The sequence below is a fragment of the Neovison vison genome, chromosome 6 (assembly GCF_020171115.1).
Source record: "Neovison vison isolate M4711 chromosome 6, ASM_NN_V1, whole genome shotgun sequence".
Taxonomy (NCBI): domain Eukaryota; kingdom Metazoa; phylum Chordata; class Mammalia; order Carnivora; family Mustelidae; genus Neogale; species Neogale vison.
The window spans coordinates 2,390,348-2,405,312 of NC_058096.1; the positions used below are offsets into that span (position 1 = coordinate 2,390,348).

The 14,965-nt window shown below is 55.4% G+C and overlaps 1 protein-coding gene across 3 annotated transcripts in view; it reads left to right on the top strand.

The window, feature by feature from the left end:
* The first annotated feature begins 35 nt into the window (after positions 1-35).
* LOC122908240 (heat shock transcription factor 2 binding protein) overlaps positions 36-14,965 on the top strand; it is a 103,567-nt gene continuing 88,637 nt past the window's right edge. For 2 of the 3 annotated variants that reach the window (XM_044250813.1, XM_044250815.1), the window contains exons 1-3: positions 36-384; positions 1,257-1,512; positions 2,055-2,205. In XM_044250813.1, coding sequence (XP_044106748.1) covers positions 1,477-1,512; positions 2,055-2,205 — 187 coding nt within the window. In that variant the 5' untranslated portion in view covers positions 36-384; positions 1,257-1,476. The remainder of the gene's footprint in view (positions 385-1,256; positions 1,513-2,054; positions 2,206-14,965) is intronic. The other variant, XM_044250814.1, reaches the window with a different exon arrangement.

Below are 14,965 nucleotides of genomic sequence, written 5' to 3' on the forward strand. Positions count from 1 at the left end.
AGGCCGGGCGCGCGGACCCTGGCGGAGGGCCGAGCTGCCCAGCGGGGTTCGGGGGCGTCCTCCCGCCTCGGCTGCGTGCGGGCGTTCAGCGGCGCGGCTAGCCTGCGTCCGTGGTGCCGGCAGAGGCGGAAGACCGTCTCGGGGGTCTCGAGTCTTGAAGCCCACTCCCGAGAGCTCCGTCCGATGGGGCGCTCCCCGCGGGAGACACGGCGGCGAGCCCTTAACGAGGAGCCGCCTCTGCGCGGTGCAGACCCAGAAGGACGCGGTCCTTGGGGTTTTGGCGGGATGCTGAGGACAGCCCCACGGAGGGGTCGCCCTGCTGGGGGCCAGGTTTGAGCCTCTGCGGCCGTCGAGGCAGCGCCTTCCAGCGTCCCCAGTGTCCAGGTCCCGGGGCAGGTCCAGGGCGGGGACAAGTCCGGGGCGGGGGCAGGGCAGGACCCAGTGCGGAGTCTGGTAGTGTCCGGGTCAGCTCCTGGTGCAGGGATGGCAGGAACAGGGTCAGCGTCAGGTCTTTGCAGGGGATGGCAGGGACAGAGTCAGGGTGAGGGTCAGGTCTCTGTGCAGGGGATGGCAGGTTCGGGGTCAGGGTCAGGTCTCAGTGCAGGGGATGGTAGGGACAGGGCCAGATCTCGGTGAAGGGGATGACAGGGTCACTATCAGGGTCAGGTCTTGGTGCAGGGCATGACACGGTCAGCGTCAGGTGTCGGTGCAGGGAATGGCAGGGCAGAGGCAGGTACAAGGACAGATGCAGGGGATGATGGGCTGGTACAGGTCCCAACATGGATGTAGGGATTTAGAGTGTGGTTGTGAGTCTGTTCCCAGGCCTGGACAACGTTCAGGGGACCCTGACGTTGTTCCCGGCCAGTTACAGAAACGGAGGAAGTCTTAGTTGGGCAGTAACCCCGTCCACCTGATCCACGGGCTGCACCCTACTTTGCAAACTCGGCGGGCATGCAGGGGCAAGTGAATGGACGAGGTGGCCTCTTCCAGTTGGTGGTGGGCGTCTCAGTTGCTGCGCCAGCTGGCTGGACTGCCCTCCCTATCCAGGGCAGACGCGGAGCCCGCTGTCAGAAAGCTTCGGGCCTCGCTAGTGTCGCTCAGAGCCCCGCGAGGGAGCGTAGCCAACCGCCGTGTGCGGACGGTCCCTCGAAAGCACCGCCCCCGAGTGCAGCGTCCCTTGCCAAGCAGGACAGGTCCGGTTTGACTTCCATCACTTGACACTTACACTCGGGTCTCCCTGTCCTTCTACTTTGCAGTTAACGACTTTAAAAAATCCGGTTAAGCCGGGACAGCGCACGTGGGATCTCGCCCACCGCAACCCTCGTCCGCGGAGCCGAGAACGCCGCTGCCGCTCTGCGAGGTTTGACCCTCGCTGCGCTCCGTTTTCGGCCCCGCGTGGTCGCGTTCCCGCGCTTTCGGCCTGAAGGGTCAGAGGGCGCGGCGCAGGCGCAGGGAGCCGAGGCGGCGGCGGCGGCCATGGGCGAGGCAGGCGGCGCTGAGGAGGCCTGTCGGGTCAGTGAGGAGGCCCGGGCTGACCTCCCTCCCCACTGTCCTTCCCGCGCTGGGCGTTTGGGCTTGCGCGGTGCTCCCCGGCTGCCCGGGGCCTGGTCGGTGGCGGGGTGGCCCTGCGCGTGGGGCGGGGGTCTGGCGGGGCCGCTGAGCGCTGGGGTCGGGGCCGCGACGGCCGGACGTGTGCAGGGAGCCCGGCCCTCGGGCCCAGGTCCCCGCGCCGTGGCCTCCGCTGCCGGTGAGGAAGGTGGGGGAGCCCCGGGCGTGGGCCTGGTCGCGGCCCGTTCGCGGCGCTCGCTGGAGCAGGGCGCCCCCCCCCCCCGCCCCGTGCCTGTTGGCGGCCCGACCCCCGGAGGACGCTGCGGGCCGGCCGGGCGCTCGGCGGAGGCGGCAGCTTCGGCTTGGTGCGGGGAGCTGGGTGCGGGGCGGCCGGCGTCGACTCGGCCGTCGGGGGAGGCCCCGTGCAGGTGAAGGGCCGCAGCCGGCTCCCTCGGGGGCGTGCGGGGCGCGGGGCCGGGCCGTGGGGACACCTGCCTGTCTTCCAGCGCGTGGGGGCCCGAGAGGAGTTCGTTAAAGTCCGCAAGAAGGACCTGGAGCGGCTGACGACGGAAGTGATGCAGATCCGGGACTTCCTGCCCCGGATTCTCAACGGGGAGGTGCTGGAAAGCTTCCAGAGGCTGAAGATCGCCGAGAAAAGTGAGTGTCCTCCGCTGCGGCGGCCACGGAGGTGGCGCAGGCCGCCCGGGACGGCTGCGGGCTGCGAGGCCGCGAGCGCTGGCCTGGGACGGGGACAGGCGCCCGCCGCCGGGTCCCTGCCCTTCGGCCTCTCCTCCGGGCCGTGCGGACGCGGCGGACTTCCCGCGGCGGCTGCGCTCTAGAGCTCAGAGCGGTGCGGTCGGGGTCGCGCCTCCCCACGCCGCGCGAGGTGTTAAATGCGTCCGTGACCCGCGTGTGTTCACTTGCTTGGCGGCGAGTGGACAGGTCAGTCGTTCGGGGTAAGATTTCTATACTTCAGAGAGAGCGCGGGGCGGGGGAGGCAGAGTCCCTGGTTGACTCTGCTGGGCCTGAAGCCTCCCGTGGGCTCAGTCCCCCAACCCGGAGGTCACGACCTGAGCCGAAGTCAAGGGCTGCTGGTGGTGATGGCCCCACCGAGGGGCCCCGCCTGCGGCCAGGTCGCTTCCAGGACTGACTGAAGTGCAGAAGTGCCGGGCCTTGTCCACGCGGAGTCTGAGGTTTGGCCTGCGTGTCCGGAGCCACTGCAACGCTCTTAGATTCTGGGATCCGTTCTGCGCTTGCCTGACCGCGGCTGAGTGGCCGTGAACCAGGGTTTGGCGCTTCAGGCTGGTCCGGCCCCCTGCACTGGACACCGCCCCGGCCTGGCCTGCTCTCCAGACGTGTTTCTGGGGGTCGGAGTGTGTCTCTAGCGCCAGCGTGGGCAGGGAGCTCTGGGGACCCAACAGCACACAGTTCTGGTTTGTGCAGATGCTTCTGGTCAGGACGGCAGCCGGGCACGGTTAGAAGGGGGGGTGCTCATGGCCACCACGTCCCCTGTCCTGCTGAGCTTCTCTTTGGAGCCCCCAGATCCACCCTGGGCTACCCTGTGGCGTGCTCTGGGCGGGGGACTCCTGCACACGGCCTGCCTCTGACCTCCTTGCTGGCCGCCAGCAGGGCTTGCAAGTGGACAGCCTGATGGATGGAGAGAGAGGTTGGGTGCTTCCTCCTGCTCCCTCCATGGCTGTGACTCCCACCCCAGGACCTCCAGCGAGTCTCCGCTCTCGCTGGGCTCTGGTAACAGGTGTTCTCCGCGTCCTCCTCCTGGAGGGCTGTTGCTAGCCTCCGGGTGCCTCACCAGCCCCTGCGCTGCTCTCTGTAAGCCGTCCTGCCCGCAGATGTCAACATCTGCGATTTTCTCTGCCACGGAGACCCTGCGGGATATGCTGTAGGTCACCGGTTATGTCGTAGCTCCAGGTCCCCGGCTTCCCAGTCCCTGGTTTTGAGCTCACGCTCGGCCCTGACCTTCTGAGAGCCGCTAGTCACCCACGTGCCCTCGAAGCAGAGCATGTTGGCGTGCTGAGTGCTTGTGCTGCTTTGCAAATTAGTGAGCCGGCATTCTAGAAACTACAGCGGGGTCTCCTGGGTTGGTTAGCACGAGTCCGTCCTTAGTCAGGCTTCAGAGATCACAGAATCATAATTGTGTGTACGAGAGCAAGGGCCACGAACAGACCCGTGCCGACGTGGCCCGTGAGACTTCAGGAGCTCTTTCCTCATGGTCCCCAGGCCCTGTCGTCCTCTCTCCCGCCCTCTGGCCCTTTCATCATGGTTTGCTTGGTGGATGCGTCCTCTGCAGCAGCCTTTTGGCTAGTGGAGCTGTTTAGGGCCCTTCCCCTCACTCCACGGCTTTTCCGTGGGCGGTTTCAGGCACACTGTTTTCGTTCCCATCTTGGTGCCAGGGGCTCCCAGGTTTATCTGGCCCTAGGTTTGGCCCAAACCTCCAGGCTCAGTTAGGGCCCCGTATCCGACTCCTACTTGGCATTTCTTTTGGTCTCACCTTGTTTCAAGTTCTCAGCATTTGTCCTAATCAGCCTGCAGCCGTCAGGAAGCAGCCCGGGTCCGGCCGGGTCAGGTTCGTTGGTTCCTTACCGGAGGGAGACACACCCTGAGGAACTGGGGGCACCTTGCCAACGAGAGGCTAGAGTTGTGGGTTTGGGGAAAGGGTCGAGTTTAGACGAAGCGCACATTAAACCACATTGATCTGCTGGGCCGCAGGCGAAGTAGAGCTGTGCGTGGGGCCATCACCGTGTCGTACTGCCGTGGACCCAGGCCTCGTTTCTTGAACACTACAGAGTTCAGATCAATGTAGAAAATTGTGTCTGGATGTCCCTTGTTTGAAGTCCTGCAGCTAGTGAGAAAGCAGGGCTGCTTCCCTTTGTCCCAGTGACTTTGACCCCGCAGGGGACCGAGGGAGGTTTCCTTTTTACTGGTGTCATTCCAAACAGCAAAATTTCTGGCAGTCTGGGATTTGACGGAATGAGCTTGTTGTGCATAAGAAATCAGCAGTCCCTGATAGGGGTCGCTGTGACCCTTTACTGCCAAGCTGTGTTCTCAGGAGAAACTTCGTTTTTCGGTAACTTGGCAGCTGGACTTACACCTCTGCTGGCCCAGCCCCACAAACTGCAGGACAGGTTTCCTCTGTCTTACCTCTGACTCATGCTGTCCCTCCCCTCCCCTACCTCTGGGCTTCCTCGGTGTCCCCGGGGAGGGGGGCGAAGCTTCCACCTAGAGACCTAGGATCCCCCTCATGGCGCACCCCTCCTCACTCTTCACTCCCCTTCCGCCCCTGCCCCCACCTCTCTTCCCATAAGTCCTTACACGTCCCCTCCTGGCTGGATCCTGAATTCACGAGCCCGCCGCCACCGCTGCCACCGAGCCCAGGCCCCCATCATGTCCCTGAATCCCTGCCTCCTGTTTGTCCACTCACCGTCACTTTCTTTGTCCCGAACCCTGTCGCCCGTGTGGCTTTTCGTAGCCGAGTTTGGTGATGTCATTCCCCTGCTTGTGTCTTCCATGGCTTCTCCTTGCTTTTAGGATAAAGACCAAAAAAAAAAAAAAAAAAATCAGCTCCCCTGAAAGCACCGCCACCCAAGAACCGGAACCAAATGGTAGGCGGCTCGAAGGACTCTGTGTTGCTGGACTGAACCTCAGTGCGCACTCACGTGCTTGCCTGACTGCCTAGACAGGCTCGGTCTTCCTGTGGGTCCCGCCGGGCGTTCGTTCGGCGTACGGTGCTGTCCTTCTGAGAGCGTCATTTTACTGTCCTCCTCCGGTGACAGGCACTGGGGGGCGGGGCCCCGCGTTGGCCTCCCACTGCGTTCTCTGTGCCTGGGTATTTGGTCCGAGGGGCTTCCCCTTTCCCTGCTCGTTGTTCCTTCTGAATTGCTTGGTTCCCGTGGGGCCAGTGTGCTGTGGGCACCTGGGTGTTGAGAGAGAACGGGGGTCCCAGCGGACAGAGCGGGCTTGGGGCCTGCTTCGTGCTGGAGCCTTTACCGTGGACTTTGAAGCTGAGCTGAGCCTTCCAGGGCCTGTGGCCCCGGCCTAGATGTCCTCCCGGAGCAGCTTTTACCCAGTTTTGGCTGAATTTTTGCTGCTTGGGTGACGTGAGGTGAAGAAAGATCCCGTCCTTTTCCTTTTTGTAAGGACTGGGTTCGGCGACTCTTACCTGGGCCTTCTGAGACCAGTCACAGGCGCCGTGGCCTTGAGAATGGCCCCCTCAGAGGCCACCCGGGGACCACAAGGCGGCAGCGGGAGCTGCTGGACACTCCGTCCGTCTGCCCTAGGAGGGCTCTTGGCTTGGGCCAGGATCAGAGCTGCCTTCGCACCTGCAGTCCGTGCGCACTTGTCAGCTAGGAGGTGACGCCGCGAGGAACGAGCGCGGGCGGGGAGCGAGGACAGGGCAGCTCTGCCTGCCTCGAGGGGGAGCTTCGTTTGGGGTGTAGGTGTGGTTGCTTCTGGGGCTCAGGCCCTGCGGGCCCCACGTCGAACAAACGAGTGTCAAGCCGTGAGCGGGCCTTAATTCCGGCTCCAGCGTAGTCACTCCCTGGGGAGCCGGGCGGATGCCGGGTGGAATTTGGGTTCGGGGCAGTTCCTGCTGCTCCTGGGGTCTTCTGGGGCTAGGGGAGCATTGAGGAGCGAGGCGGGCTCTGTTAGAGGCGTAGGAGGAGGGTGTTCTCGGCTGGGGTCCTGGCGTGTGTGCACGTCACAGCCCGGAGACCGCGGGGTTCCCTGCCGGCCTGCGAGCTCTTCCTTCTGCTTGTACGTGGAGCAAGGATTGAGGTGTGGGGGAGTCAGGGTCAGTAAACGTCAGCGGTTTGTGGAAGACAAAATTATTGTCGTTTATTGTTTTTAATTTGCGACGAGACGCAGGTGGAAGTTACCCCGCGGACCGGAGACAGCGACCAGACGTCGTTCTCAGCGGACGATTTCTGATCCGAGCGGGAGGACTTGGGTGGAGGCCGGGGAGAATTCACGGTAGACGCTCGCCACGAGGGGGAATTCACGGTAGACGCTCGCCGGGGGGCCGGGAGTCCTCCGACCGCGGGGTTACGGCTGCGCGGACGGCGCGGACAGGCCCACGGAGAGGTGGTTAGTCTCGGTGCGGAGCGAGGCCCGGGCTCCGCGTGGAAATACGGAGTGGCCTGGACACTGCTTCGGCCGGACTCTCGGACGTGGCCCTGCCTGTAAGGCGGGGACGGGGCCGTGTACCTCAGCAGGTAGTGAGACTTCAGCTGAGGCTCTCTGCGGGAAGCGTGTGGCGTGGTGTGCGGCTCAGGGGGTGCCCTCAGGGAGCAGGACCCCCTCTGGCCGAGGGGCCCCTGAGCACTTGCCGGACGGAGTGAAGAAAGTGCCCCGAGCCGGCAGCCCCATTCCGGCCCGGCCCGCGCGGCTCCGTGAGTTCGGAACACGGGTAGAGGGTTAGGGGTGCGACGGACCGCGTTTGGATTCTTGTTCTTTCTCATCTGCGGGGAATGCGGTACCTGTGGGTCGTCAAGCCTCCGTAAGGTGACCTCGGCGAAGCAGAGACTTGGAAGTACCAGCAGAAGTGAACCGCTCCCTGTTCTCACCGGCTCGCGTCTGTTCATCTAACGATGACGGAGTTATTACTGAGTCTGTGTGTGTCAAGAGTTTTATTTTTTTATTTTTTATTTTATTTTTTATTTTTTTTTTTTTATTTTTTAAAGATTTTATTTATTTATTTGAGAGAGAGAGACAGTGAGAGAGAGCATGAGCGAGGAGAAGGTCAGAGAGCGAAGCAGACTCCCCATGGAGCTGGGAGCCTGATGTGGGACTCGATCCCGGGACTCCAGGATCACGCCCTGAGCCGGAGGCAGTCTATTTTTTTATTTTTTAAAAGATTTTATTTATTTATTTATTTGACAGAGAGAAATCACAAGTAGATGGAGAGGCAGGCAGAGAGAGAGAGAGGGAAGCAGGCTCCCTGCCAAGCAGAGAGCCCGACGCGGGACTCGATCCCAGGACCCTGAGATCATGACCTGAGCCGAAGGCAGCGGCTTAACCCACTGAGCCACCCAGGCGCCCAAGAGTTTTACTTTTATTACTATTTATTTTACTTATTTTTATTTTTATTAACATATAATGTATTACGTGTCTCCGGGGTGCAGGTCTGTGAGTCATCATTCTTACCCAATTCCCAGCCCTCCCCATAGCACATGCCCTCCCCAGTGTCCAGCCACCCCGTGCCCCCACCCCCTCCCCTCCAGCAACCCTCAGTTGTTTCCTGAGATGAAGAGTCTCTTAGGGTTTGTCAGGCACCTGGGTGGCGCCGCTGGTTCATCGACTGCCTTCGGCTCAGGTCATGATCCTGGAGTCCTGGAATTGAGCCCCGCATCGGGCTCCCTGCTCGGCGGGGGTCTGCTTCTCCCACCGACCTCGCTCCTCTCATGCGCTCTCTGTCAAATAAATAATAAAATCTTAAAAAAAAAAAAAAGAGTCTCTTGGGGTTTGTTTCCCTCTCTGGTTTCATCTTGTTTCCTTTTTTTCCTCCCTTCCCTTATGATCCTCTGTCTTGTTTCTCAACTTCCTCATATCTGGGAGATCATGTAATAATTGTCTTTCCTGATTGGCTTATTTCACTCAGCATAATACCCTCTAGTTCTGTCCATGTCGTTGCAGATGGCAAGATTTCATTTCTTTTGTGGCTGCGTAGTATTCCGTTGTGTATACACACCACATCTCTATCCATTCATCCGTGGATGGGCATCTTGCCATGGGCTCTTTCTGTAGTTGTCTTGTGGACATTGCTGCTGTGAACATTGGGGTGCACGTGCCCCTTCGGATCACTACATTTGTATCTTTGGGGTAAATACCCAGTAGTGCGATGGCTGGCTTATGGGGAAAAATGTGTGTCTTAAACCAGAGGCTTATTTTTTAAAGACTTTATTTTATTTTATTTTTTTAGTTTAAAGAGAATTTATTGACATTTTTTTTTAAAGATTTATTTTATTTATTTGACAGACAGAGATCAGAAGTTGGCGAGAGGCAGGCAAGAGAGAGGAGGAAGCAGGCTTCCCACAGAGCAGAGAGCCCGATGCGGGGCTCGATCCCAGGACCCTGGGATCATGACCCGAGCTGAAGGCAGCGGCTTAATCCACTGAGCCACCCAGGCGCCCCATATTGACATATTTTTTACTTACAAGTTGACATGTTTATTTTTTCCCCCTTTCTTAAATTTTTATTTTTTTAAATTTTTAAATGAACAGATAATGTATTATTTGCCCCAGGGGTACAGGTCTGTGAGTCGCCAGGTTTACACACTTCACAGCACTCTCCATAGCACATACCTTCCCCAATATCCATAACCCCAACCCCCCTCCCTACACCCCTCCCCCCGGATCTCTTATGGTTTGTCTTCCTCCTGATCCCATCTTGTTTTATTTATTCTTTTCCTACCCCCCTAACCCCCCACATTGCATCTTCACTTCCTCATATCAGGCAATGTCCACAATAGCCAAACTGTGGAAAGAACCTAGGTATCCATCCACAGATGAGTGGATAAAGAGGATGTGGGATATATACACAATGGAATACTATGCAGCCATCAAAAGGAATGAAATCTTGCCGTTTGTGATGACATGGATGGAACTAGAGGGTATTATACTGCGTGAAAGACTTACTTTATAGAGAGAGTGTGTGTGTAAGCGTGGGAGGGACAGAGGGAGAGAACCTCAAGCAGACTCCCCGCTGAGCACCGAGCCCGTCATGGGGCTCTGTCTCACAGCCCTCAAGCCATGACCTGAGCTGAATCAAGAGTTGGACTCTGACCGACTGAGCCGCTCAGCTGCCCCTAGAATCCTATTAGAAAAAAAAAAATCCTGTTTATATGTGGTACAGTATGTAAAATAGAAGGAAGTTACATTTTCTGCGTATTCAGAAGATTCTGTCAGAACGTTACTTGTAAGATCAGCACAATGAAGGAGTTTTGATGAAAACAAAATACAATGTTACAGGTTTTGGAAATCAGATGCAGTACCATCTTCAGTGTCTAACTTCTATTTTTAGGTTTGGTTTTCAAGTAACAAGGAAAAGACAGAAATTGTAGAGATAAGGAATTGCAAATGGTGAAGTTTTCAACATTTCACTTTGCAGCATCATGATGCTTTTCAGTGAAACCGATCTGAAAGTGTGAAGCCAGTGGGTCAGATGTTTTTGTTTTACAGTGAAGTCACAGGGTCCAGCAACTCCCGACCTGTCCTACTGGCCCAGGTGCATTTGGAGAGAGGTGGCAGAAAAGCCACTGGCCTGTCCTGTAAGACGCTTTGTAAACGCATATGCTGCCTGTGCGATGGTGGGTGACATCACTTAGCAACAGGCGGACATCTGAGCGGCAGGTGTCAGACACTCACCCCAGAGTCTGGGTATGGAATCAGGTACCATTTTCCTGTTGACACCAAGCAAAAATTATGGTCTCGTTTCTTATATTTTAAAATCTGCAACACTAGTTTTAACCTTTCAAAACTTTTTATTTAAATACATGTTTAAGTGCTAATACTGAGAAGCAGCCTTGTTTTGTTCCGGGAACATCAGTAATGAATAAGGACCAGTGCAGCCATGATACACGGGGAGAGACCTGGCTGATTTTCTTTAGCAACAGGAGAGAGTTATTTTGTGTAATTTAAAATTTGTACATGTCAGCATGGTCACATAGAGCCTTCTGTGCTGATGAAGTATTATGTGACTCACGTCGTCTTTGTCTGTTTAAGAAACAGGCAGTAGCCACATGTGGCCAGCTGGCGTAGCACCATTTACTGAAAACACAGCCTTCTGTCCTGTACTACGGTTGGTTTTGTTCTAAGCGGCTGGCATGTGCGGATTTGATTCTGAATTCTTTATTAGTTTTATTATTTGTTTTCATATTGTTTGTTATCAGTACTTACTAGTTTTTTAGCTGTTCTTTTTTTTTAAAGATTTTATTTGACAGAGAGAGAGAGAGAGCGAGATCACAAGCAGGCAGAGAAACAAGCAGAGGGAGAGGGGGAAGCAGGCTCCCTGCCAAGCAGAGAGCCCGATGTGAGGCTCGATCCTAGGACCCTGAGATCATGACCTGAGCTGAAGGCAGAGGCTTAACCCACTGAGCCACTCAGGTACCCCCTTACTAGTTTTTTTCAAAAAAATTTTTTTTTAAAGATTTTATTTTATTTATTTGAGAGAGAGAGACAGTGAGAGAGAGAATGAGCGAGGAGAAGGTCAGAGAGCGAAGCAGACTCCCCATGGAGCTGGGAGCCTGATGCGGGACTCGATCCCGGGACTCCAGGATCACGCCCTGAGCCGGAGGCAGTCGTCCAACCAACTGCGCCACCCAAGCATCCCCCCCCTTACTAGTTTTTAATACTGATTTTTTACTTGGTTGTGTTTTATTCCAGCTTCCCAAAGGAATTCTCTTCTCGTCTTTTGCCGGAACATTAAGCACAGTTATTTTAAAGCTCTGGACCTGGCAGCTCCATTGACTGGGTCACCTCCTGGTCTGCTTGTAGTGTCTACTTTCCCTCTTGGTAATCTCGGTAATTTTTTTATTGATTAACAGATTTTTAAAAAGTGAACACTTGTGGAGGCTTTGGATGGTAGTAATTTCTCTAACGAGTCGGCCCCCCTCCCCTGCACTGTCCACCTCTGCAGCCTCTGTTGCTGCTGACGTGTTGCTGAGTGCCGGGAAGAAGAAGGTGGCTCTGACCTCCGCTCACTTTTCTATGCGTCCGTCTTTTCTGGGATCGCGGCCCACCCCAAGTCCTGGCTGTCGAACCGCTCTGTAGCTTATTTTCATTTCCCAGCTCCGTGGCACTGCTGACCTCTCTGTCCAGCTTTGCTGCCTTGTTGCCTGTGCTGCTTTGGAATATGCCAAGGTCCCTGGCAGGAAAGGGGTGGGAGGCGGGGCTCCTGTGCCTCAGTGCCTGTTCCGGCTCCCTGGGTGCTGGCCCGAGGGCCCCCATAGCTCAGTAACTCTCACATACCTTCAGAGGGCTTCGTTGGTTTAAACTCCGCTCTCCTAATTATTCCCCATGGGAAGATTGGTGTGCATGCCTCGCCATGGAAGCCCTTCCATGTATGTGGTCGTGATTTTTAAGTTGTTAAAAACACACCGCGATGTCATGAAGACAGGCCGTGCATATGATCCAAATGAAAGGAGGCTGAAGGTGAAACTGAAGGCCGTACCTGCCCCTGGGCTGGTGGTTGTGCTGGAAGGAGAAAATACTGTAAAGGGCAGTTTGGGGTCTTTTGACAGAATTTGAATGTCAGTGGTAGATTAGTTAGAGGTATTAATACTAGTTTTTCTAAAGCTGACAACCAGGCAGAGTAGGTGTGTAGGACATTATCCTTAGTGTGTGTGTGTTGGGGGGCAGTGATGAGCAAACGTGAAATGTTGCCAGCACATACGTCTGGGTAAGAGGAATATGGGTATTGTTTGTGTTATTTTTACTCATGCAATGTTCTGTAAGTTTGAAATTATGTCCAAAGAAAAAGTTTGGGAAACATCGTAAAATGGGAAAAGTGTTTATGGAACATACGTGTCCTTTAGGCCCTCTTGCGTTGTTAGCAGCGGGGTTTGAAGGCCAGTGTACTGCGCGGTCTCTAAAGTGTTGGTGGGTGTTTCGAGATTAATTTCCCGAGAGTCTGGCGTTAGTGAGAAGAGGGAGCCCTCTGTTTCAGCTCCGAGAACGATGAGTTCTGGTCCATGGGCTCGGGAACGGGAGAGCGTCAGGAAGAGTACGAGGAAGAGGAAATGGCGGGAAGGGATTATAGGGGCACCTGGCCGGCTGGGTCGGTGCAGCGGGGACTCGCGATACTGGGGGTGTGAGTTTGAGCCCCACGCTGGGTGTAGAGATGACGTAAAAATAAAGTCTTTAAATAAAAGAGATTTTTCAAATCAAATAATGACCCAAAGTTTCTAGTGACCCAAGTCACTAATACCAGAATGTCTCCTGCCCAATGTTCGGCGAGAACAAAAGGGGCCACCGGAAGTGTGATGTAGTGAGGGCACACAGGTGTGGGCAGGGTTTGGGGGAGACGCACGAGGGTCACCCCTGGCAACTAGAGGACTGGGGTGCCAGGACTGCCCCCAGAGCGGCCGGTACACAAGAGGGCAGGTCCCTCACCCAGAAGGCGGAAGCTGCTGGAAGGTCGGCAGGGACGGCGCAGAGGAGAAGCGAACATCCTAGCAGGTCTCTGACCCTGTCCCTGTGGACACTGTCACTGTCCCAACTGAAGAGGAGGCTGAAAGCCTGGGAGACCGCGTACTCCTGGAGCACAGAGCATGGTGGAGGGTAGGTCGGAGGGGCACAGAGGAGGGGGATGGTAGCCGAGGCGGAGAAAGCAGAGACGGTGTTGGAATGTATCACTCTGACACCGTCTTTAACTTTGCGTTCATGTGCCAGTCAGCGGAACCATTTCCCGTCTCTCTGGTTTGAGAAATACGTTAGCAGAACTCTTGACTTCAGCAAGATCCGTCTTAGTTGTTTGTGACGGCGTTGGTTTTCAAGTGTTCAGTGAACGTAGTTTCTAAGTCCGTTAGGGAGGTGTTCAGTATGTGCCCGGCATCTGTCAGCACTGCTAGGTAGGATCGTGACACGCAAAGGACAAAGTCTGCCCCTTTTCCCTGGGACTTTACAGGGAGCCCAAGGAGCTCGCATCTTCAGACGCTGCCGGCGGTGACACAGGTGCTGCCAAGTCCATTGGCAATGCCAGTATGGAGCGGATTCCTGTTAGTCCCATGTGGTCTTCGTCTTATAGAAGATAAATCCAGTGGCCTTTAAGTTAGAAGAAGAGCGGTTTGGGGAGCAGATTTTTGGCAGCATGGGGAAAAAAAATGCTATTTCCATGTTCTGGTTCCAACTCTTTTCCTTTACCCCCTTTGATTTGTTTAAAACACAATTACGGTTAATCAAAGTGTTGTTCGGCTGGCTTGTAGTGTGTAGAAGGATCTGAAATGCACTTAAGCTCTTTAACTAAAGCCCCCCCTTTTAATGAACCCTGAAATATTCTCATTTTTCCACTTTCTGAACTTACACTGTGGACAGGCTGATTAAGTGAAAATGAGATCTTTAGGATGGGTCCTGATCCAGGAAGGGTACATTTGGACCCGGAGACAGCTGTGCACGGGGAAGCTGATGTGAGGAGACCAGGAGGAAGCCCAGTGACAGCGGAGGCTGATGGGAATCCTGGGAGATCCAGGCTGCTGAAAGCCGGAGGAGCCAGAGAAGGATCCTCACCCACAGGTTTCAGAGAGAGCCCAGGCCTGACACTGTGGCCTCTGGAGCTAGGGGAGAAGCTGTTTCTGTTGTCATAAACTGTCCACTTGGTGGTGCTTTGTTGCACATCTTTCAAATCTCAATTCACGGCAAAGACAGGGTCCATCAGCAGCTAATTATGAATTATTTTCTAAACCCATTAGAGACCGATGTGGAGAAGTTAAGAGCTATCAAAGGCACTTTCTTTTGGGGGTGCCTGGGTGGCTCAGTGGGTTAAAGCCTCTGCCTTCAGCTTGGGTCATGATCCCAGAGTCCTGGGATCGAGCCCCACATCGGGTTCTCTGCTCAGCGGGGAGCCTGCTTCCTTTTCTCTCTCTGCCTGCCTCTCTGCCTACTCGTGATTTCTGTCAAATAAATAAAATCTTAAAAAAAAACCCAAAAACCCTTTCTTTTGGATTTGGGATCTTAAGCTGTTTTGGTCAAAAATAATACTTTGACGTTAACGTGAAACAGCTGGTAGTGATTGCGCCTGGTGTGGGCACGCCGGTGACACAGGAAGGGGAGACAGTGATCTCTTTCACAGGGTTTCCACTTCTTCGCTCAGTATTTCAGACGCGCAGCTTTTCCTTTGTAGCGCTGTCTCTGTCGCTGATAGTTCTCCGCACCCTTCCCGTGAACAAGTTAGGTTAAGGGGTACAGTCATTCTCGTGTTACTAAAACTTTTAAAGAAGGAATGTGCATTTCGGAAGCCATATCGATGTGGAAACGCCTGTGGCGCAGGTTGCGTGTCTGCACTGGGAGTCCGTCCTGGCCGCCCTTTCGCTCCGCCGACAGGGAGGCGGGTGCCAGAGACGAGAAGTCAGAAGACGGTGTCGGCTGGGGGGCAGCTCCTTTCCTGTCCTGGTACCGAGGCTGGGCGAGATCATGTCTTGACTATGTATAATGTGTCATTCACTGTCCATATTCCTTCCGTCCCTGTTTTGTTTTTTTATTTAAGATTTTATTTATTTATTTATTTGAGAAAGAGATGGAGAGAGAGCGTGAGGGGGGAAGGTCAGAAGGAGAAGCAGACTCCCCGTGGAGCCGGGAGCCCGATGCGGGGCTTGATCCTGGGGCTCTGGGATCATGCCCTGAGCCAAAGGCAGTCGCTTAACCAACAGGTGTCCTCCTCCTCTCTGGTTTTTTAAAAAAAAAAAGCCATG